This window comes from Nematolebias whitei, chromosome 13 (genome assembly GCF_014905685.2).
Source record: "Nematolebias whitei isolate Nwh7 chromosome 13, NemWhi1, whole genome shotgun sequence".
Lineage (NCBI taxonomy): Eukaryota > Metazoa > Chordata > Actinopteri > Cyprinodontiformes > Rivulidae > Nematolebias > Nematolebias whitei.
The window spans coordinates 16433771-16459863 of NC_056510.1; the positions used below are offsets into that span (position 1 = coordinate 16433771).

Genomic DNA, 26093 nt, shown 5'->3' on the forward strand with positions numbered 1-26093 from the left:
ACAGTGACTGTTGGATATGGACACCAGTGACCCCTCGTGACCTGAAAAGGAAGAAGCGGGTAAAGATAAAGGATGGATGGATTATTGAGCATGCATCAGGGCACTTGCTTGTGCAGTTGTATAGTATTATGTTTTTTTTTTTTGTAGATATTTGATGTGCTGATATTTTTCAGATAATTTTGAGTGATTGAGGAAGTCGACACAAATGATCTTCAAGATTCTTCTAAAGCGGAACTGATATTGTTATTATTCTTATTCTGATAGCTCAGCCTAAATAGTGACACGATCAGTCATCAAATTGCAAATAAATCATACCAGCTCAAACCGTGTCTGTGATTTCAAAAGGCAATGTAGACAAGTTTGTCTGCATCCCACTCTACAGGATAAAACCCCCATTTAGGCAAATGTTCAGTAAATTGTAAATTACACTTTACTCAGAACGTGAGAGGTTTTAAATAGAAGTGAAAAACAATTTTCAAGATACTGTGGATAAACCTCAGACCAACCTTGAGACATTCAAATCAACAGGAATTGATTTGTCAGTTAAACAAGATGTTCAAACTTTATAGACATCATTCAAAGAGTGAAGTCAATTTGTATATTGTTGGACTTTGTATTTTAGATGACAACTATTGGTTGTAATTTCTGTGCTCTATAGTTTACACAATGTTTTCCAAGTTCTGTTTTCCCCTGGATAGATTTGAGAATTTTTAAGAAATGTTATAGATTTTTTGTTTGTTTGTTTGTTTTTTTCATTTTTCAAATATGTTTTGCTCTTGTGCTCTGCTTTCTCTGACCATGGATTCAGAGCTTGAAGCTTATGTTCAGAATGTAAACTGATGCTCAGAGAGTAAACTCATTTCTCAGAGTGCAAAGAACTCTTAAGTTTAGTTGTCCGGGCTAAATAAGCAAAGAACAGCAGAAAAAAAAAAATTGTTTCATTCTTTGAATCCATGTTGCCCTATTATTTTTCTTTTTTTTTTCTAGATCGACACCTTAGCAGCCGAGTACCCAGCAATGACCAACTACTTGTATTGTACTTATCATGGTCAGGTATGTTGTCTCAATTAGGAAAAGTTTTTATTTCAGTCCATGTGACAAACATGGACATATGTATGTGTATGATGAGACTGTATTGTTTTCTCGATGCTACTTATTGAAGATGTTTTGTCAATTTGTCTTCACCACCAGGAACATGATCTAGAGTTCAAAGATCAGGGAATTATGGTTCTTGGTTGTGGACCTTATCACATTGGTGAGTCCCACATTACACTTTTATAACATACCACTGTACTGTAATACTAATTTTGTTCAATTTTTTTAGAAAATTAGTCACTTTATTTTTTTATATGTTTTTTTTTTTTTATACATATTTTACTTAATCTATACTAATGCTGAAAAGTTTTTCTTTCAAAGGATTTGCCTTTTCACATAACAATTTGTACGTAGATCTGTACAACTTAGGTTTAAACTTGCAACACACAGTAACTAGTGTGTTTTTAACAATTATCACCATTCTGCAGCTGTTTATACGCCATGCTAAAACGCTGAACTCCTTTTTGTGTTTGCCATACTTCTGTTTACCCACTGTGTAATACACTAGGCAGCAGTGTTGAGTTTGACTGGTGTGCAGTGTCCAGCATCAGAGCCTTGAGACAAATGGGCAAGAAGACTGTGGTGGTCAACCACAACCCTGAGACTGTCAGCACTGACTTTGATGAGTGTGACCGTCTTTACTTTGAAGAGTTGACCCTGGAGCGCATCCTTGATATCACCCAACAGGAGGTTTGTCTGTTACTGTTTCCTTTTATGTGCCATCATTATGAACAAAATAGAAATGTTGTATTTGTTCTTTCTTTTTTGTTTGTTTAAAAAATTGAAACAATTGCAACGTTTTTATCTGTTCACTCAAAACTAAAACCCTGTTTCTTGATCCAACTCACCAGTATTTTTACAGCTTATTTCTAACACACCTTTCTTATGTTTCAGAATTAAGTTAGACTTAAAAGCACCCAAAATAACATATTTTACCAAAATTAGAAACATATTAGACAATTGTTTTAAACTACTTGTATGAGTTTAGGGTGGCTTTTAATGATGTCTGACCTTTTCAAATTTGTATATCTGCTTATAAATCTGTTTCATTGATTTATTTTTACCTTACTGTTGCATCCAGATTTAAACTGTATTTACTGTAATGTAACCCTAACCCAGAATATGTCAAAACATGTTCATGGATGTTACAACTGACATTTTATTTTGTTTACATCTGTTGGTGTCTGCGTATACAGTGCATGTGTTTGGGCATACTAATGTCCACTGAATTGCCCCTGCAGAGGAATTGTAATCCAGTTAAAGAAGTGATGGGATCACAGTGTGATTAAGTGTTTGTTAGTTCAGGGACACAGCCTTACCATCAATCCCTCTCTTACAGCTACATTCCCCTCTTGCTTTTGTATATGTGTGTGTATGTGCGTGTGATAAATACAGCATTAGAGCATGGAGATAACCCCTGGACAGGAGCAAGAGAGCAGGTCCATGAATAATGAAGAGATACAACCTGGCATTGTCATGGAAACAGCATCCTCCTTGGATCACCTAGACAGAAAAAGAGGCTGCATGTAGTTATTCAAAAAGCATATACAGATTTGGTCTAGTTTTCATGCACCCAATTGTGTTTCTATGACTAGTGTGCATAACATTTACTCACAGTTATCAACCTAAACTAAAATTCTAACTTATGTAAATCTAAGCTGATTTATCCATAATAGATACTGTTTTAAGATACCACAGTATTGTTAGTATCCTTTCTTTTTTAATTGTTTATTCTATTTATTATTATTTTTTTCTTCTATTCCATCACTTTTCTTGTGTTGCATGTGATCATATGTGTTTTCTCTACTCTACAGGGCTGTTCTGGTAGCATTGTGTCAGTAGGAGGTCAGATTCCCAACAACTTGGCCATGCCGTTGCACCTTAATGGAGTGAAGATTCTAGGGACAAGCCCTCTGCAGATTGACAGGGCAGAGGAACGCTCTGTCTTCTCCAGTATTCTGGATAATCTTGAGGTGGCCCAAGCCCCTTGGAGGGCGCTGAGCTCACTGGTGAGAGCAAATATACAAATGACAAAAACTTTAAGCATTTTGAGGCTATTACTGTAGTTTTTGGCAAGTCATGAAGACATTCGAGTTACTATTTAGATTTATTTAGAATTAGATTTATTTAGAATAGTTACAAGGGTTGTGCATCTCTGTTGTGTGGTCAGTATGATACATAAAGTATCTCGGAATAATTCCAAGTCTGATTTATTACATTATTAACAACATATGATCAGCAAAAACCAACACAACACAGTATGATTCAGCTCGTAAACATAATTTGGTGCACTTCAATATGAGTTTGAGTCAACCCAACAAGATTCAGTGCAATACAATATGTCAAAGCAAAGTAATGATTTTGTTCATTAGTTTATACTACCTGATAAAAAAATGACTGCTTACAAAAGGATCTTGAGTTTTAAGACCTTTCAGTAACTCAGCAGTGAGCAGAAAAACATAATTTTCTACAATATAAAGACAAGTTCACTTTTTTCTCCCTTCTATTTTTTTTAAATCTGGAGTATTAGTTGAGACCAGACCAGGGTCAAGAACACTATAGTGTTTTTAGCTTTTTGTACCAGAGCTGCTGTAGATCTCCTAAACTTTAGGCATTGCTACTGAGCAAACAATACAGCCAATAGCACTTAAAGAAGATCCCAAAAATAAGAATTTAAAGGAGGTAAAACCTTCATACACAAATGTATCTGCATTTTTTAACCTTTGCTTTTTAAAGTGAATTTCTGTATGAATCAACCTGCTTGCAGACTTTTATTTGAAAAACTTATCTGTGCAAAGATGTAATATCCCGTATGAATTTCACAGTGTAATGATTAGGGCTGTCGCCTGACAACAAGATGGTTGCAGGTGTTGATGTGGAGCACAAAGCATGAAATGAGTGTCGGACATCTCCAATCCTACATTTAGCAGCAGCCTGTTCACACAGATTGTGATAACTACAGCACCCCCTCAAGCAGGGGTACCCTTACACATAACTGTTTTGACTCTTTCACCATCTTTCTCTGTCATTCAGAGGCATAACAGCAGCTGGTTGACCGTAGCCCCTAATGTCTCCTCAGTTTCTTATTCAATGACATTAAGGCTAGCAGAAGGTGTCAGACCCAAATGGTCTGTGAAAGGGGCTACAGTTTTGTTAGGCTTAAGTTAGATGATCAAATTTAGATCAAACAAAAGACTAATGAATATTAGACAAATTAAACTGTCTTGTTACATTTTACCAACAATAAGAAAAACAATATTTTAACCTTTTTAAACTATAAACAGTGTTAGTATAGTATTCTCTTACCTTTGCACATTTTTTAAGCAATATAGATGTGGATCTATTTATTTAAAGAAATAAAACAAACACAGATTTGGACTTTCTCAAAGCCATTGCTACTTACCGTATTTTTTGGACTATAAGGTGCACTGGATTATAAAGCGCAATAAGCGAAACAAAACAGTCAGATAAGTCAAATTTTATTCAACTCATTCACAATAACACTCAACATTGTTCAGTTGTATCACATACAATTGGTTTGAGGTCAGTAAGCACAACCAGAATTAATACATAAGGTACACCTGATTATAAGTTTCACTGTTGATTTTTGAGAAAATTAAATGATTTTAAGTGTGCCTTATAGTCTGAAAAATATGGTAATCACAATTCCACATTCCACATCATGTTTTTTTTTTTTTTTTTTTCTTTTCAACTCTTATCTGGCTCCATGAAAATTAAGGCCCTGTGGAATTATGTGGACTACAAAATTGCAGCATATTGGCAGTTACAGTTAAAATATGCTTCTTCCATTACGTTTGGTCTTGTATTGATGTACCACTGAGGACCGATTATCTACTACACACACAGATAAGTCCAGTGTGTTTCTTCAGACTTTCCCTACATTTTCTATTTCTGCACCAATCTTGAAGAGCCAGTTTGCTTTTAATGGGTTGAAATAACTTCAGCAGAGCCATGGGGAGATAGCTCTGGGAAGCTATTTTGTATTTATAAATGGTACCTTACCTGGTGAAGGAACAGTTGTTAATGATTAAGGGGAAAAAGGCTAAACCTGAAGAGAGACAAAGCTGGGAGAAAAGACGATGATGAAAATGATGATGAGGAGGAGGAGTAGGGCATACAGTCTTTCTCTAACAACTAGACTTTTTTCCACAATTTCTACTCTTACATCTTTCATAAACTGAGTGGGTAGAGGGAAAAAGTCAAAATAGGAATAAATTAAAGGGAGCCAACATTATCGGTTTTATTTTTTAGAATTGCCCTTTTCTTGGCAGAGTAGAGCTGTACCTCTTGTAGGTTTTCAAAATGTATGTAGATGAAATTAGAAGAGGCTAAAAGAGTGGGTGGGGTGTTATTACAAGGACGTGATTGAGCACAAAGACACCTTTTTAAAATGTCAAGTGGGTCTAATTGCATAGTCTTTTAAATTATTATACAACCTTAAATACCACTAATGTGTGAAGAAAATTTCAGGTGAGTTGCCTGCTTTAAAATGACTCGTAGCTCAGTGTTAACCTTCTAGGACCTGGCATCCACATATGTGGACAACCTGGCATCCACAAATGCAAGAGTTCTGGTCTTAGGAGGTTAAGGTAATCAGTTGTTCAATTTATTTCATTAGCAGCACTAATACTGATTGGTTAAATTAGGCTGTTTTTCTTTTTAAACATGTTTTTGTTTAAAGCGTCAGTAGATTTAAAAAAAAAATATATATATATATATTTTTTTAAATTTAATTTAATTTATTTATTTATTTTATTAAATTTTTTTGGCCTAATCCGGTATATATATATCCATCCATCCATCCATTTTCTTTACCCGCTTATTCCATTTTGGGTCACAGGGGTCGCTGGTGCCCATGTCCAGCAATCACTGTGCGAGGGGCGGGGTACACCCTGGACGGGTCGCAAGTCCATCACAGGGCCACATAGAGACAAACGAGACAAACAACCATTCACTCTCTCACTCACACCTAGGGACAATTTAGAGTTACCAATCAGCCTAACATGCATGTTTTTGGACTGTGGGAGGAAACCGGAGTACCCGGAGAAAACCCACGCATGCACGGAGAGAACATGCAAACTCCACCCAGAAAGGCCCCTGGACCGGGGTTTGAACCAAGGACCTGCTCGCTGAGAGGCAGCAGCTCTACCAGTTGCGCCACCGTGCTGCCCGTATATATATATATATATATATTTTTTTTTTAATTAATTGTCTCAAATTATTGCTATAAACAACAATATTGTTTGAAATTTGACAATAATTAGTTGTCAAATTTAAGAAGAAATGATGGTAAATTTTTGCGTGTAGTACCTTTTTTGACCACTGGATGGCAGTGTAAGACTGTTTGAACTGAAGGCTGGATAGTGCGGGAGCGAGCAGCGTGTCTCTTAAAGAAAAATAGGAGGGAGGCCCCTTGACGTGACATGGGCTTTCTCCCCTTCCTGTTTTTCGGTTCTCAAAATGGCGGACGCTCGGTGTGGTTTGAGCTCTTTAGCATAGCATTTGTCACACAAAGTTTTTAATTAAAAAAATCATTAAACAAGTCTGCAGCTTCTTTTTGCAGAGGAAAATAAAACTTTTTAGACAAAGGCACGGGTTTCAACTGTGAATTTTGTAGCTTCGACAAGGCAGAGGTTTTTCCCTTGTAGCTTATCTTCTCAGCTTAGTTACTTTTAACGATACAAAAACGCAATTTTGAAAGAAAAAAGAGAAAGGAATGGGTCAGTGAAGAGCACCGGAGTTGATCCTTTTGTATCCAGCGTCCAGTAGAAAGAGAGAGACACGAAGAAACGATAAAGCCAATAAATGAAAATGAGGTTGATCATTTTCATTTATCATGCAATTAATTGATTTATTGTTTGTGACAGGCCTAGTTGTGGCTGAGCTCAAGATGCTGCTGTTGTTGGGCAAGATTACCGCTATCATTAACACGTTATGTTCAATTTCACAATACTGATGATTTCATTGTTGCTATAACTAAGAATTTCTTTTTCATTTTTGTATCGACCTTTTTTTCAAAATTTGTCCTGTTTTAAGGATCTTAAAGATTTATTATCTTCAAGTTTCTATTTATTGTTACAAAAGTACAAGATCGTGAAGACTATAAAGTGTTCTCCCTCTGGCACAAAACACATCACAGCAGGAGAACATCATCTGATAGACCAAAACAGTGACATGTGAAGGCTTTGCCTCTGCTTAGTTTTTCCGAGTAATTCTTCTTCTTATGGGGATGTCATGCTGGTGAAAGATAAGTAAAACAGTGCTGACAACTAAAAAAGAGTTTGTTTTTGTCACATGATTGGGGAATTTTCTACATATGTTTTTACAAAATGTAAGCAGCAGTAACATACTGAAGAATTTTAAATGGGGGGGAAAAACAGCAATGGCAAAGGTGACTTGACTTGACACTATCCATCATCACCTCCTTGCACCTCAACAGTCATAACAGAGTCAACCCATCAAGCTGTCAGGCCTCTGTAGATTTTGGTGCAAACTTTATGTCCTTTGAGTGCCCATCCCATCTATTTTATACTTCTGCTATAAAAACAATAGTCAAAGCAGACTTCACAGAGATATACTCATTGGTTGTTTAGTGTAACTGTGCTGTTAGCAGCAGGAGAATCTTAACTGGTGTTTATGCTTAGTGTTACAGGGATGCTTTCTGAATTCATGACATAACTGTGAAGTCATAGGATGTTTTGTCATCATGTGTTTTGTGAGGCTTTGTCAAACTTTCACTGTGTTGAAAGGAAATGGTGCGTTTCATGATTTTACACAATATGTGCTTTCTGTAACTCTAAGTCTTATCTATAGACTTCCTATATAAGACTGTTAACATCACTAACTCATGTCCACAGTACCGGTCAAGTTCGCGGTTTTTCAAAGCAAGAGTGGACATGACACACAATCGTCATGAAATTTTTATTCAAAATAAATTATTTTAAATTATGTAGCACCTGCTGCATCTGTGTGCAGCCCATAGCTGCAGGATAAGCTTCCTCCTGCGCTCGCAGGTGGCAGAGTGCAGCCGGAGGCAGAGAGCTGAGATCATGACAACATATATATTGACATACACACAGAATGCGTTTCCATCATGCTTTTGAGGTTTTGATAATTTCTTATGAGTTACACATCTAAAACAATTGTTGCAACATGTGAAATCTTACTAAAACCAAACAAGGACGTCATTAAAAAAAGATATACAGGTAGTTTATCGAGGTTTAGTGTGATGCTACTTTGGACTTTGTGTGTTTCAGGGGTTCTGTACTGTGTCAGATCGGTGACTTTATGATACATTTGCTGTTTGATGTTCTTTTACAGGAGGATGCGTTTGCATTCGCCAACGAGGTGGGTTACCCCTGTCTCCTACGGCCCTCTTACGTGCTCAGGTAAATGTTCTTACTTTCCCTATCAACTATCATTTCAACCTCTGTATGTTTTGTGAATTTATATATTTTGGTTGCAAATTATATTATTTTCTTATCCTGTTAGTAGTCTCTTACTATCAGATGTGAATCTATTAGTGAAATATTTTATTATGTTTTGTTTGTTGGAATTTTTTGCAGTTTAAACTGCAAGGACAAACACTTTATATTATTTCAAATTATTTTATTAACAAAAAACAAATCTTGGTCGGTTAAGGCATGAATGCAAATAATTTAAATTCATAGTTAATTATCAGACTTATTGCTAAATGAATAAACTATATATTATTTATAAAGATTAATGACTAACATTCACAGAAATGCCCCTGGAACCATGTAGTAAAACATCTGTCCAGCAGATGTCAGGAAGACTCCCTGAATTCAGCTGGACTTTTTGTGCCCCTGGAACCTTATTCCTTTGGAAATTAGCTCTTTTTTGTTATGTTTTTGTGTATTTTATTTAGTACTTGAGAAATAGTCATGTTTTAAAACGTATATAAATGTGAAGGAGCAACATCTGAGGAAAATCTGGTCAAATTTAAAACCTCAACTGCCACGCTAAAGGATGACAGTTGTGTGTTATGAGTTCACTTTGACGTTGAAAGAAATGTTACATTAATGATCTAAACTGGAATAATAATCTGTGTTGTGATTAAAGCTAAATGATTTAAGAGAACTCTTCTTCCTTGTTCTCTGTGGTGTTTGAAAGAAGAAAATTATTTCTGATCGTTTTCATTCCTACAGCTTTTGCTCTTTTGTGGTTATATATTTTTTTCAGTTCTTTTAGGCTTCAGTAGTTATGCACAATTAGTCATAAATGCATATGCCAAACATGGTGTCTTTGCATGTTTTCACCAGTAAAATGGCCTACTCTAACAAATGCATCTTATTTGCATATTTAAGTTGGTATTCATCTCAGGTAATGGAAACATTTACCTCTGATATCCCAGTTCTGTTCAAAACAGCTGAGCAAAATGACAACAAAAGGGGTTTCAGACTTCTTCATTAAAATTTCTATAAGGAGAGAGCATAGTGTAAACTTCAGGCTTATGATCTGTTCTATTGACTTTTGACTGGACCAGCCTTTGTTTTAGACCAACAGATGATTGTATTATCTTACGTAAAAGGAAAAGAAAGACTGTGATGTCCAGAGAATATTAATGCAAAAATGTTATCCAAGTCAACCAAATGCCTTAATATGCCATCTAAGTCAATGCCATTCTATAAAAGAAATGCACGAGGAATCATCTGTCACTGATGAAGGTCACTATACTTTCAGAGACTGCACATATGTCTCCCTCAGAGCTTCAGACGTTTAAAAAATCAAGATCTGACTGAAGCCTATGGCCTTACTTTGTCCTGTTTCTTAAACCCTTCTTTTCAAACAGGATGATAACCCTGCTAAAATCCAAAATAACAACCACAACAAAACTAGCCTAAATCTGTTGTATTTTTAATGATGAAGTTCTGAACTCATTTTCAGGAGCCTGAAGTGCTTTTCGACCTAAATAGCTGCTGTTCTCTGTTGCTCTCTCTCGCTCCTTATTTTGCCTGTTTCCAGACCTTGCTCCCCATGGTAATAGTGATGCAATAGAGATAATGAGTGTTTTGAACAATCATTTGAAGCTTGTATCTTCTCCTGTTGGCTCGCTTCTCCTCATCTCCTGTGCCCTTGTGTTTTTCGCTCCATCACTCTCTGTCTTTCCCATCGTTTGCCATTTGAATCTCGCCAGTGGCTCTGCAATGAACGTTGCGTATGGAGAAGAAGAAATGAAACGCTTCCTGGAGGAGGCTACACAGGTATCTCAGGTGAGATAAGTGTTAGATTTAAGTACATGTCTGCACATGTGAAATGGACACACTGACATATGTCTCCTTTCTTATGTCTCACCATCACTTTTCATTTTTCACTTTCTTAAATTAGCAAGTTTCTCACCAACCCTGTCCCTCCTCTCAAAATTCATTTGTTCTGTTCCCTCTGTTTTCAATTAAAACTAATGCAAAAAACTGGTCAAGGGTCAAGGCTGTTGGTTAGTGTTAATTGTCACATCCTCTTCTTTAAACACCAAAGTTGTTGTGGGCAACTAGAACCCCTGCCTGGGACTAGAAGCACAGATGCATGCACAGCTTCAGAGTACCAAGAAAGCATGTTTATCTTGGTTTCAAAAGTTTACAAGTCTTAGATATTATATATCTATTTTAACAGATACAGTTTAAAAAATGCTTAGTATATATTGTTCATCATTCATAAAATTTTAAACAAAAAAGTACATTATTTTAATTTTACCATTGGTTCTACTTTTTAGAAAAGACGGTTCAAACCCACCAAATGTGCAAAATTACAAACTAATTATGGTCTACTCCTACTCCTAATGATTTTATTTTGATTATACATTCTGGTTTTGCTTGAATAGGAACTGACATGAATAATGTCTTTATAATAAACATTTATTTTAGAATTACAGTAGTCCCTCACTTATCACAGGGTTTATTTACATTCCAGACACCCCCGCGATAGGTGAAAATCTGTGAAGTAGGGACGTTATATTTATTTTGGTATTTATATATAAAGGCTTTATAAACCCTTCCCACACTCTTGCAATGTTCTTAACAATGTTCTAAACTCTCCAAACGCTCTAAAAGAGCACAGCGAGAGAGAGAGCAGACAGACTGATTCTACAGTTACTGAGCCAATAGGACTGGCTATCGAGAGCACTGGGACACTTCCCGGTCCGGCCCACTAAGTGATCGCTGAGGGGGACTAAAGGTTCGGTTCGGTTTGCACTTGGATTATTTTAAAGAAACAATCCATGCTGCTCGTTTGGCTCACTCAGGTATAAGACGTCTTATACCTGAGTGAGCCGTGCACAACCACTCTCTCCCTTAAACTGATTTACTCTTATCTTTCCACCTAAGCATTTTCTCCGATATTCTACATTTGTTCATCTGATCTGTTCAACCCTGCTTCCTTAGCAGTAGCGATGGGGAAAGAGAGACCCCACCCCCTGCCCCCTCCATTCTCTTTCTGAGGACAGTCAGCCTCAGAAAGAGAAAGGAGGGGTGGGGTCTGTCTTTCCCCATTGCCAATCGTGTGTCGTGTACAATCTTACGTTGAAAACCTGCAAAAGAGTGAGTCCGCGAAAGTCGAACCACGAAGTATTGAGGTACAACTGTATCCATAACTTCAACAAAAAATTGTCTGCATTTCTTCCAGGAACATCCAGTGGTCATCACAAAGTTCATACGTGGAGCCAGGGAAGTAGAAGTAGATGCTGTGGCTAAGAATGGCAAGGTAATATTATTATTATTATTGTTGTCGTTGTCGTCGTTGTTAGCATCAACGCAGCATAAAATTTATGAACATTTTGTTGAGTTATATTTAAAACATTACTTGTCATAACAACTTACATCTGACACATGGTTTTATGTTGCCCTTAGTAACATTCTAGAAATGACTTAGTCTTAAATTGAACATAATTCACTGTGTCATAATATTCATTTTATAATGGTTATATAATTATTTATTTATGTAGCTTGGTATTATTTTATTATTATTGTTGTGCTTTATTTAATTGGGAGACTTCGGGTATATATAGTATATAGAGTGCAGGTATCCAAAGTGGTTGAATTAGGTGAAAGATCAATTCATCCTGAATAGAAAACATGTTACAGCCAAGTAAGATTTGTGGATCTGTTGACATAAATAAAATGCTAAATAAATAAAAAAAAAAAGAAAAGTTTATACTTTTTTTTTGTTTTGTTTTTTAGATTATATGTTATTAGGTTATACTTCATTGAATTATTCGTCCTCACAAATGTATTTTGTTTTGTTGGCAAGTTTTATATCACAGAAAATAATTTCTCATGCTTCAATCATTTGAATAAGTTTATTGAGATACACACCTAATCTCAGGTGACATGCAGTGGCATAGCTTCAAGTAGTTCAGCTGCATCTGCAGACAGAGTTGCACTAGGTGACATCCTGAACATCCTGTCTGCTTTTCTGTTGTTCAGACTGTGAGAGTCATTTCAAGGGTGTCAGATTGTACGTGGGCTATCCTGTTCTACGGTAGATTTTTTCACTCTGTCCTCTCTGAATACAACCCCTCCTTTATCTTCAGTATCACATTAACAAGCCGTCCACTCAGTGAATACCAAACAGCCCTCGTTACTTGTGTGTGTAAGAAAGTGAAAAAGTTCGAGATAATACGTATTAATTACAGGCTCTATCTGAAGAGTGCTAATGAATGCTGCGGTTAGCAACCGTTCAAATGAGCTAATGACACAGCAGCTCATTTACAGACACAAGATTGCGCAGTCTCTTGGAGATTCAAATCTTTTCTCCTTTGGGTGGAATGTTTGAAGCTATTCTTTTGACTGCATATCCATTCACATTGTTCCTTTTTCCACAGTGAGCTCCAAGGTAAGGATATGCAGTGTTTTAGCAAATACTTTTTCAGTGATAAATTGGAAATCTAAAAAAAAAATGGAATAGGAACAATTCATAAAATGTACGTGTGGATTCAGAACGTTTTTTTCATGTCCAAAGTTGACATTTTTGTAAAACACCTCATTTTGTTTTTTCTACAGAGACTTTTGTTTTCTTAAATAGTGTTCTTATTAAATTTAAAATCTCCTAATACACAATAAATCATCCATTGGTTTCGAACAACAATAACATTTAATGTAGGTACAATTTATTATACCCTGTATAAAAACATCAAGTCTGGAGGTCACTTACTTCCATGCCAGATGCTTTCTTTTAATCATCAAACCAAGGCTGTGAAACTATGATTTAATAAGTCATTGCTTTTGTTGTTTAGAGCCACAACTTGCTTTGAACTTTGTTTTGTTTATTGTGACTGTGTCTGTCCAGGTTCTGGTCCATGCCATAACGGAGCATGTGGAAGATGCTGGGGTACACTCTGGAGATGCAACACTGATGCTTCCAACCCAAACCATCAGCCAGGGAGCTCTAGAGAAGGTTAGCTAAGTCACATTCATTTTTTAATGTTTTAGTTTTGAGCAACAGTTTCTGTCAGCAAGGGTCTCATGAATATCACAAGACAATATCCCTTATTGCATTGCATGGTGTCACGACTGTTAATAAATGCTTACTTAAAATGAGCTTCTTTTCAGATATGCATTGCTTTCAATTAATTGCCTTATAGCTTAATGTGCAAATCCTATGCGAATGAGCAACATGCGCTTTTCCATTCCACAGTCGGTAACTACAATCTGATTACATTGAGTTGAACCTATTTAAACATATAATGCTTTTCATGTGTTTTGAGTCTGAACTTCTACAGTTAAATGACAAAACAAGGATATATTTTATTGGTTGGGCACTTTGACTTAAGATCAGTTGTTCAAATAACTCTATACCTACGTTCACACTGCAGTCAAATGTGGCCCAAATCAATTGATGGGATTGATACTTGAGTTTGTTTTTACCTTCAATATGTCACTTCCATTCCAAAAATGCAATGCTGTGCCGGAGGATCTGTCAAGATGCAAGATTAAATATAAACTCTGCATCAAATAAGCATGTCTGATCTTGGACATAAAAAAAAATATATATATATATATATATATATATATTTGATGAATATTCTTAATCATGTTTGTGTTTAACATTTTTTTAAGGAGAGGCTACTGAATCATTGTCCTTTATAAAATGTCCATTTCAAACTCATTCAGCTCACTCCACTGCCCCAAGTCATGACCTATACTGGTTATATTCTAATGTGGTGCTTTATTGCAAAAACTCCTTCTAATAATAGTTTTGCAAAACAAAATATGATAAAATGTTAAAAAGTAGATTATGTCAGTGTTATTTGTCAGCCACAAGATTTTGAAAATACATTCATACCCATTTATGGTTTTCCTTGAAACAATTTTAACATGAGATCTTTGCATTTCAATCTCACAAAGTGTGGAAAATGCACTGCCTGGCCCAAAAAAAGTTGCCACCTGGATTTAACTAAGCAAATAGATACAAGCCTCCTATTGGATAATTACTGCATGGGAAATTATCTGAAAAAATCCTGAATGATCGTGATCGACGATCACTTAAACGTTTGGTGAAATCAAATCAAAGAAAAACAACAGTAGCACTCAAGGCTATGTTTAATAGTGAAAGTAAGATCATTTCCACACACACAATGGGAAGGAAACTCAAGGGATTGGGAATGAACAGCTGTGAAGCCTTAAGAAAAGTACTAATCAACGAGGCTAACCAGAAAAAAAGGCTTCAATTTGCTAGGAAGCATAAAGATTGGACTCTGGAGCAATGGAAGAAGATCATGTGGTCTGATGAGTCCAGATTTACCCTGTTCCAGAGTGATGGGCACATCATTGTAAGAAGAGAGGCAGGTGAAAAGATGCACCCATCATGCCTAGTGCCTAGTCATACCATACCATTTTATTTATAGAGCACTTAAAACAGCGACAAGGCCAACCAAAGTGCTGTACAGACAGAAAAACAGGCAACACACAAAGCAATATACAAAATGAATACAAGATCTTGATGAAAAATTAATGCGACACTGGATGGAAACAGACCAACATTACAAAGCTTATCGAAACAATGTCACAGCAAACGCATGCCGTAATCAAAGCTAAAGGCGATCCAACAAAATATTAGTGCGTGACCTTTTTTTCTCGTGGTGACTTATTTTTTGGCCAGGAAGTGTATCTGCATCTGTAGCTTACCTTAACACTAACAATTTATTGCTGTATTTTATGTTCAAAAACCATCCACGGCCACTTTAATTGAAAACATGGGTCAGGCCACTTCGGCTAAAAGCGAGTTAAATACTTCAAGCTACATAGCAATGATCCTCCAAGGTCCAGTGACCAATTGTCACTCTTTACTGCCTGTGCAGTTTTAGACATAAAACCAACTGTTCATGTTAATATCTTTATAAGCTTACTGTCACTTTGGGTCATTATATGTCCACTCTCTTCTTAAGCATCTCATTATAGTAGAGTCACTACTGGCATTACCAATTCTACCAGCAGCATTACAAATCTCACAATATTGTTCTAGTTTTGGTGGTGTCATAAAACCCCAGTTAACCACCAAACAGTGATTTCATCAGTTAGCTGTGTTACCATCCAATATGAACACATCTGAATAGCATGCCTAAGTATTTTTGTTCTTTTTGCACCTTTTGCTTATTTAGGAATCCCTTCACTCCTCATTTTCTTGTGAGACATTTAGCAGTGGTTCCCAACCCTGGTCTTCAAGGAACACCATCCTATATATTTTAGTTGTTTCTCTGCTCCAACACACCTGATTCAGTGATTTAATTATTTCCTCATTTTATGCAACCTGTTAATCACCCATTCATTCAAATCAGGTGAGTTAAAGCAGGAAAACAATTAAAGCAGGATGGTGTTCCTCAAGTACCAGGGTTGGGAACCACTGGTTTAAGATACTATAAGATCCTGCAAAACGGCTGAGGCAGAGAAATGTATTTGTCATACAGGGCAAAAGCAGAAGAAAAAAATAATAAATGGGCAGATTAAAATACTCTTTATATGATATATAAACATCATTAACTGTACTGTAATTATCCATAGTGCCCACCTTATATTTATGTTAGAGTCAAGCTGTTTGGTGGATAATGTTACCATAAAAAAGTTTTATTTTTCAAATGCTTTAACCGTTATTTAAAATAAGCATTACGTGCCATGAAACTTTGAAAGGCAGCCTCATATTTATTCTAAGTGTATATTCTTTTTCATTGCTTTCAGGTTAAAGTCGCCACCCGGAAAATTGCACAAGCATTTGAAATTTCAGGGCCCTTTAATACACAATTTCTGGTTAAAGGCAATGATGTCATGGTAGGTATTATATCACTGCATATGAGTGAATGACAGATTGACATTTTTTACACCAGGCTGCATCGGATTCTGTTTACTTACAAATTAAACTCTTTCATGTTCAGAATGATTTGTGCAGTCGGATAGATTCAATAATCAGTAATGCTCCCATTTTTTACATTCAAGCTACAGTGCAGATACAGAAAATATGTGCTTCTGTCCATTACTTAGCATTCAAGTGCATTGTGTTTACACTAATTTGAAAGATGTGCAGTTTTTGCTTCTTTAAAATAAAATGTATTTGTGATATGTATTATTAGGTAATAGAGTGTAATCTGCGGGCGTCACGATCCTTCCCTTTTGTCTCAAAAACGATTGCCGTGGATTTTATCAATGTGGCAACCAAAGTGATGGTGGGAGAGCCTATGGATGAGTCCAGCCTTCCGTCACTAGAGAAACCAATCATTCCCATAGATTACGTAGGAATTAAGGTAAGGAATATATTCTAACTTTTATGAAATTTGTTGCATTTTAACAAGGGTACTTTTTTTTTTCTTTTTTTTACAATTACTTTATATCGTCAAATAAATAGGATTAAGACAGTTAAAACTTGATTTTTGCTCCAAGTCAAATAAAGCATACAATGTCAAATTTGAAAGAAAAAAAAAAGCACTAGTTTTTGGTTTAGGAAAAATGCCATTTGTACTGAAACTCCACTGCTGATAATAAAATAATAAAAAGTGCACACTGCAATTTAAGGTCAAGTTTTTGTAATATCATTATTGACCTGTTGTCTTTCCAGACAGACAGTTAAGCACTTAAAGTCTCGGTGTTCAATCAAAACGCTTTATTTCTGCTCCTCTAGTCAGTCCAACTGCCCACCCTAAATTCTCCTTTGGCTAGCACCAGACACAGCTGGTCATTGAGTGTTCCTGTCAAGAGTAAAGTTGACATTTTCTCAGCCACATTGTCTTTGCAGCGAGCCTTAGTGGTTTTTAGTCAGCCTCAAGTGCTCATCATCATCAAGTGCCCCTTCAATTGTCCCATGTGATTGTACTTTGGGCTTAAGTGGTTTTCATTCAAAGGGCAGAAGCCATGTCCTCACATTTCAACCACAGTGATTCTCTCACTAGTGCAACTGTTGTTCTGTTAAAGATAAATATAAAGACACTGGGAACGGAGTTGCCTTTTTTAACATTGTTTTCAATTTCTGTTTTTCAGCTCGATTAACTGATTTTTAAAATACCCTAGTTCGCTAAAAAAAATTAAGAAAGATAATTCCCTTTTCAAGGTTTGATGAGTTTATTATCTGACATTGAAACTTGTTTTTTAGGCCACATTTATTACAAATGGTAAAAAAGTCTCCGCTGCAGTGATTTTAATCATTAATATAGCACTAAATTACTTTTAAGTGAGGATTTAGCAAAGATGTTTACCAGAGAACAGCTGCGTATCTTCTACTGTTGAAATCTGACTATATATTGTGTGTCTTAGGATGTTGCAACCACTCTAAGCACTGAATGAAAAAGTATCATCTTTCATAAATGAACATTCAAGGTTTTGCTTTTGTACAAGCGCTTGTTTTCCTGGTACTTTTTCTCTGTTCTAACACTCTTTCTAAGCTTTAGGTGCTTGCCAGTGCACCTTTTTACAAACTTTTGCTCCTTATGAAAGCACAATTGTGCGTTCATAGGTAATAACTGCCTATTGTATAAACGAGACTTTGAAGCCTAAAGGTCTTTATTAAGTATTGCTTTGAGCTGTTTTTAACTTGGTGCTCTTCAGAGAATGGTTTTTGAAGATGACAACATACAGTACATGTACCTTAATTAGTGTAGGTTGCTCTATCTAGTACAGCTTCCATTTGATCCCATGAAAAGAAAAGCAATTACTACTTCATCCTCATCCCTCTGCATAAGTCTAATAGTAGTAGGTACATTTCTCTTGCTGACTTACTTTTTAGCTTGAGTGTGAGAGAGATTACGTGTCCACGGCAGCTCTGAAGCTTTTTTTTTTTGTCCCACAACTTTTTTCTTCACTCTAATTACAACAAAGCTTTGTAACAATAGTTGTAGTTTAGAACCAATCATCCAGGTATAATCCCCCACTCTTCCCCACCACCTAAAGTTTTCAATTTCCAGTCTGCACATTGGTGAGGAATATTAATAGGTGCTTGGAATTCTCCAGATGCCTGACTAAAGAGCTTCCAGGGTTTAAACTTGGTGTATAATGCTTTCATACCCCTGACTGATTAGGGCCTTGCTGGAAACCTTGCCACAATATATTGAATCTGTTAAACTAAAGTGTTAATTTCTTTCTTACTGTTAAATACATTACTGCTGCAACATCAGGTCGGCACTATAAACACTCCGTTATGTCTCCATTCTGAGTAGCCTGAAGTGTGTTTGATCAATATTTCATCCATTTCAGCCTTCTTCCTCCTTGTATCATCTCAAGGCACAAGTTTTTGCTGTCCAGAGAGATCATCATTTATCTGCCCTATTCCCTTACAGCCTCACTGTTGCTGCCTGTTTTCTTACACCCTTGCTTTGTTTGAAGCCTCTTTTTTTTCTTCTCTTTTTCACTAACAAGTCCCTGTTGTATAATCTTTATGTTTTTATACAGTATAAACTCAAAGGAGCAGTAACTGGGTTGGATTTATAATACTAATGGAAGGAAGAGGATGAAATAAACATTCAAGTACGAGAAACAGAATATGATGCTTTTCAGTTCTTCCAGAAAACACTATTGGCTGGAAAAATATATTACAAAATCTGAATGAGTTATCTTTTTAACCATTAATCATGGATAATCAGCAGCACAGATAAGTCGCATATCACCAATTAAAGTGGTATTATGGTCATTTTTTATTTTTTTTTTCACTGTGATTATCCTAGTTAAGGATTTATGAGTCTGCAGGGTAGAAGTTGTTCCTCAGTCTAGTGGTTCTATATTTAATGCTCCTCAACCTCCTGCAAGAGGGGAGAGGGGAAAAAAAGTCTGTGCTGGGTGAGTGGGGTCCTTCATGATGCAGGTGGCCCTCTTCCTGCATCTGGAGGTGTAGATGTCTGTGATAGTGGGGAGGCTGACTCCAACAGACTTCTGTGCAGCCTTCACCACTCTCTGCAAAGCTTTTCTTTCTGCAGCTGTGCAGCCTCCATGCCACACGTTGATGATGGAGCACAGGATGCTCTCTTACCCATTCATACAGCACTCTACTATATCTATACACAGAATAATCAGTGCTTTATCATATTCATACACTGATGGGACACACTTGGGAGGCAATGAGGGGTTCACTGTCTTGCCCAGGGACACTTCGGCATGTAACTGCTGGTGGAATTGAATCCCCAACTCTTGCATTGAAGAACGACAGCTCTAACCACTCAGCCACAACCGCCCCATTGTACTATAAAACTACTTTATTATCCACCCAGATCAACCATTCAATTGTTCTTGGCACACAAAATTTAGGAGAATTGTTAAAAAAAACTGTAATTTCTGTATTTCCTTATTTAAAAGTTAAAAAAAAAAAATTAAATACATTCTCATTCTTTTTAATGGAATTAACAATAAAACTAGACGTTTTTAGTTGGTATCATTGAGACATTTAAATACCGTTTCCACCTCAAGCAAGGTGTGCCTGCAGTGAACAACAATGTTAGGAGAAAATATCTTTCTGTAGCACATCTGGTGCTTCGTGATAACATTGCTCATTTTGTGAAGCCTCACAATAATCCTCAGGAGATGGTAGGCAGCATAATATTAGGAGATTAAGAAGAACAGTTTATATATTTGTAGGATGTGGTTGGCTAGATTAGTCATTGTGATAGTAACAAATAGGACAAACTATTCTAACATGGATATGGCTTTTTCAAACACCGGTAAACTCGCAGTTGTTCGGTGTTCATGATTCTCTGTTTGTGCCTTAATTGCTTCTTGCTCTTTTTCTTGTTTGTCCACCTGTTATGTTCTTTCCACCTCTTTACCTTAGTTTAATAGCTGAGAAGAAAAACCTGCAAATTTTTATTTTTTTTTTTTGTGAAAGTTGAAATTAGTTCAGATGATATATAAACAATAAATCTTTGCTTGTATCTTATGTGCAATTTTATTTGCTTTGAATTCTTATTCAAAGTTCCTGCTTCTTGTTATTCTATCAATACATGCTTCTCTTTCTATTTAATTTTCGTTTTTGGTTTCCTCTTTGTCTGTCTCTGACTCTTTAAACAAAGGCATGATAAGCCATTCTGCTTCTCTGTGTGCTTCTTCTTCATTCCTTCGTACATTAGCATGCTAACATTACATTTACTGATTAGATAGCTGGCTTCAAGGATGAATCTTTCCCAGTGGGCCTTGCCTCTGTGTGTGCGTGTATGTAAATGGACACTTAAACCACACAACACAGCACCACCTCTTGCTCTCTTCAAGGTAATAAGGGTTGTCTGCTTTATAAATGGAGTATTAAGAATGGCTTCCCACATGGCGCCCCGCATTTCTTGCTTTTTCTACAACACAATAGCAAGAGGATAGTGTCATCCATTCATGTTTCTGAGCTTTTTGTTTTCTCCTTCCTATCTTATATTTAAATTTTCAGTTTGATCTATTTTTCCTACTTTTGTCTCATATTCTCTTCCCCTGTCCTCATTTTCAATCTTCTTTTAATTATATTTGATTATTTTTTCTTTTACCCATGTTCCGTTTTATGTTTTTATGATTATTGTACTTGTTTTCTTCTCAATGTTCTTACAATTTTTAACTTTATTCTTTTTCTTGTTCCATTGTTTCCCCTCTTATTCCCTTCATTCTACCAACTTCCTTTCCTCTTTTGACTCACCCTGATGTTGTTCTTTTACCGTTTCCCTCTCATCTGGAGATAACATGCCCATGAAGTTTCTGAGAGGAAAAGGCTTAAAGATTTATAATTTTACACACCAGTCTCTATTTTTTTTAGTAAAATAAATCCTTCTTTGCCTTTTCCTTTACCAGGCACCGATGTTCTCTTGGCCAAGACTGAGGGATGCAGACCCCGTGCTTCGCTGTGAAATGGCTTCCACTGGAGAAGTAAGCCCATTGCAAAAAACCTCATCATGTTATTATTCAGCCCAGGTCAAAACTGATTCATTTTGACCTGCTACATGCAACTTGAAAAATCAATGTTTCTCACAGTTTGCACGTGTTTCTATTTGTGTTCTGTTTCAGGTAGCTTGTTTCGGACCAAACATTTATTCAGCCTTCCTGAAGGCTATTCTCTCCACAGGTTTTAAGCTGCCGCAGAAGGGCATCCTGATTGGGATTCAAGTAAGACAACAGCTACGTGGAATTTTACTTTCATTCTGTTCACATTTCTTTTGCTGCACCCTGTTCATAAGACATCAAATGCATGTTACATATAATTAATAAATAATAATAATAATATCCATGTCAATGTAAGGTATGTGATAGTCAATAGTAGAAATGTCAAGGTGCTTAGAACCAGTTAGGAATGTTTAAATTTTAAGTCATTAAATAAAATGAAAACAAACAAAATAATTACACATGCATCTATTTATATCCGAGAAGCCTAAAAGACTACTGAAGGCATTAGTTATGATGTCATCATGGCAATGACCTTGCTTCTGACCTGCAGTCTGTATACATATTTGATTACTAAAGAGTAATAGAAAAGTGTAAGGTAATTCTGTCAGAATTTTTTGTGTGTTCTGTTGGTGGTTGACTGAAAACAAAAGAAAAAAGACAAAACACATAAATATCTTTGTTGAGAATCACAAGACGTCACAAGACACACAATCACCCAAAGCACGGCGTCACCTGCATGCTCATTTTTAAATTGACTTCATATGCTCTGGCTAAACTGGTGTTGATTAGTTTTAAAAGAAAAGGAATAAAATATGCCTATTTATTTGGCCAACTGATTTGTTGGTTTCCCTCTAGCATTTAAATTGAAGGTCTAAGATGTTTTTTAAATGTTTTATAGATGCAGTGCGCTCACACAGTAAACATGGTGTTCACAGTTTGATGCACACATTTTTCAAAATGTCTGTAAAAACTGTCACTTTGTTAAATTGCTTTTCATCTGCTTTAATCTAAACTATTAGTTTTGTACAGTGCACACATCATCTCTGCAGACACTGTTTACTTAATGCAGAGTTTAGGCACACTGCACATATAAATAATGTTGGCTCTGTCAAGATCAATGACATCCTTATATTATCTAATGATTAAAAGATTTATCAATAAAACAATACTAAACTAATATTGCTACTGATCAAACTATATTGTTGCCTATCTGCTAATACAGTAGTCCCTCGCTACTTCACGTTTCATTTTTTTGTGGATCCACTCTATCGCGGTTTTTCAAAATAAGATTGGACATGACACACATTGACTGGTTGATGGATGAGCAGCACGATCGGCATGGACTTTTTATTTAAAATAAATTATTTTAAATGATTTAGCACTTGCTGCACCTGTGTGCAGCCCACAGCTGTGGGAGAGGCTTCCTCCTGCAGCTGATCAGCTGATCTCTGCTGATCTCCATGCAGAGCAGAGAAGTGGGCGTGGCTAAGTGTGCAGCCAGAGACGGAGAGCAGAAGTCATGACATTCTGTGCTGTTTTAGAGCGTTTAGACTTTAAACCTTGTTTAGAATATTGCAAGAGTGTGGGGAAACACTTTAAATACTAAAATAAACTACTACTTGCTACGTGTACTACTATTCCTACTTCGTGGCTTTTCACATATCACGGGGCTTCAGTGTACAGATCCCCCGCAATAAACAAGGGACTACTGTAGTACATTTAATTAAACAGTCGATAAATGCATACAGTTTCCCCAAAAATCACACATTGGCACCCATCTCATGGCTGCTTGTAAACAGAATCAGACCTGCTCTTACAGTACACTGCATGTTTTCGATGTTTTCCTGCTTCATCACAAATAAATGAGACACTAACAAGCTTTTTGCTAACAAGCTTTTTGCTAAACGATATTCTGAGAAGGTTATTTGAAACCGATGTATTAACACAGGGAAACGGCTAAAACATGCAGGACAGTGAGCCACGAGGACCAGGGATGGAGTCCTCCTGTATACAGGATGTGATAAAAGCAAGAGAGGAGCAAATGTGTTTAGTTATTGGGAAGACATAAAAGAAGACAGAGAAGATGGTTTTACACTTGACAGCTAAACCTCAGCACTTTTCACACACCATATCACTCATACATGAGGATATTGATTAGATTCAGTAAATACTGCCACCCAGTTCTCTGCTTCATAATGACATCACATTCTGTCATAAAATTAATCTCATGCAACAGCAATTTTTTTTAATACACAATAATGGGGAAAGTAAAAAGGGTCTTAATGTTTTAAACCACAGAATAAGAACTTGGAAACTTAAAAAATAATAATAATTATACTTAAATTTACTTTAACATTCTAAAAATTGTTATTTATAGTTATCCAGTCTGAAAGCATATTTAGAGTACTGTATTTTTCAGACTATAAGGCACACTTAAAATCCTTTAATTTTCTGTCCGATACGCCTTGTGTATTAATTCTGGTTGTGCTTACTGACCTCGAACTGATTTTATGTGGTACATGGTGCTCAAAAATCTGTCAGAATGAACTTGTTTTGCTTAATGTGCCTTATTATCCAGTGCGCCTTAAAGTCCAAAAAATACAGTATTATGAAATGTGCAAAGCAGGGACTTTAGAGTTAAAAACAATCTTCGTAACTTTGAAGCAAAAGTAGCAGATGGAATAATGAACATTCTATGAACATAAACATATTTGCTACCGAAAAACTCTGTAGCCTCCATCACATGAGTTTCCAAAACAAATGTGCCTCCTTTTTTTGTCATCTAGCAATCGTTTCGACCAAATTTCCTAGCTACAGCACACCAACTAAAAGAGGAAGGCTTCAAGGTGAGTGCTGAATCCTACGGATCAAACATTTTCTGAAAATTACAAATCCTTTCCTTTAACAGGTAAACATTTGTTCTTTAAAGAATTAGAAAGAAAACAGCATAAAAAAATGTGTCTTCCTAATGTTTTATTTACATCGTGCTTGTGTTGTGCTGCTCCCAAACATGGTGTCTAGCTCTATGCCACTGAGGCCACCTCTGCCTGGTTGTGTGCCAATGATGTTCCTGCCATTCCAGTCGCCTGGCCAACTGAAAAGGATGGAGACACAACATTGCCCAGAATAAAAAGGTTGGCAGATCATCACTAAATTTTATTTTACAGTATTTCTTTTTGACCTTCGTTAAACAAGCTTTTGTTCAATTTTGAATATAAGCTTTGAATTCAAGCTTGGTGGTTGTTTCCTGTAACTTGTTTGGGGAATTGCCAGGCCAGCATTGTAAATAAGAATTTGTTCTTAATGGTTATTACTGCTGAAATAAAGGTGAAATGAGTATATTACCTGTTATTTATTAAATTCAAGAATTGTATCTCTAATAATCAAAAGGTGCTGCATTATGATCTAAAGCGTCAAACTTTTTTTGCTTTTCTCAAAATATGAAAAAAGTCAAAAAAGGTGGAAAACTCTGAAGTCCTTTCATTGACCAAAAATAAACATGGGATTTAAATAATAAATAATAAAAAATAAATCTGGGGATTGGGATAATAAGTACATTGATATGTCAAAAGAGGATAAAATATGTGTGTACCGCATAGTTCTTAATATTACAAAGTGTTTTACAGGAACAATAAAGGTGAGTTCCATTAGATTAATGTTTAAAAGAACACAAAGTTAAATTGTGTTTTAAATAAATCAGACATTACCAAGGGCTTTCACTGAGAGGACAGTTCTCAGATCTGATCGTGTCTAGAGGTTTAGTTTCCTGCTCATGTTCAGAGTCACATAAAATTGTAATTAAAAGTCATAATTTATGACTTGTGAGTTATTTACCAGGTAATATAAGTGAGTCCCAATCATGATAGTTCATTCCAGGTCAGTAAATTTGAATTTAAGGTGGGGAAAATAAAGAATTATAAATATATATATACTTCATCTTTAGTGGTCACAAAAATGTTGAATGAGCTTCCACCATGTTGTTCCTTTTTTAACCAGGAAGGTATCTTGAGTCTTATTTATTTGTTTAGTCCTGGGGTAAAATGAGATTCAACTAGTAATTGTCAACCCTCAGCCACTTTTCTGTTGATCTCAATACCTTCATGTTAACACATGTCATTATAATCACTTATAATTTGCTGTACTAGACTTTTTCTAATTGGAGCAAAAGTTGGCATTTCATAAGCTGTGTTTGTGGTAATTATAATCCAGAGGGTCGACAAATGCATTTTCAGTTTGTCTGTGACAACCTATTCTCCAAGTCAGACATGCAGGTATGTTGTAACGTGAACATACTGTATAAGGAGGCTGGCATATTGGTCTGAGGGAAAGTTGACCAAATAGTGAGACGTTGCTGTGTGTGTGTGAGACTACACATTTAAAAAGAAAAAACCTCCAAACAGAAAATACTTAATTTTTCCATCTGCAAAACCGAGAAGGGAAAAAAGGTGCTGTAAGTACACTTTGATCACCACGTGTACACATGCACATTTTGGCACATTTTTAGTCACTGGTATTATTTGTTACTTTAAGTATACATGCAATGATTATCTAGAGATCTGTACTTATACATTACCTTGAGTGAATATAAAACTGAAATATACATAAGTAAACCATTAGAAGTACTTAATACTGAAAACAAGGATGGGG

At 36.1% G+C, this 26093-nt stretch overlaps 1 protein-coding gene across 1 annotated transcript in view; it reads left to right on the plus strand.

Moving 5' to 3' along the window:
• cps1 (carbamoyl-phosphate synthase 1, mitochondrial) overlaps positions 1-26093 on the plus strand; it is an 80995-nt gene that overhangs the window by 35296 nt on the left and 19606 nt on the right. The window contains 14 exon segments of the mRNA XM_037686138.1: positions 988-1053; positions 1192-1255; positions 1604-1785; positions 2910-3104; positions 8437-8504; positions 10274-10349; positions 11755-11832; positions 13417-13524; positions 16302-16391; positions 16691-16861; positions 21357-21431; positions 21570-21668; positions 24233-24292; positions 24468-24580. Of these exon segments, the coding sequence (XP_037542066.1) occupies positions 988-1053; positions 1192-1255; positions 1604-1785; positions 2910-3104; positions 8437-8504; positions 10274-10349; positions 11755-11832; positions 13417-13524; positions 16302-16391; positions 16691-16861; positions 21357-21431; positions 21570-21668; positions 24233-24292; positions 24468-24580 (1445 nt within the window).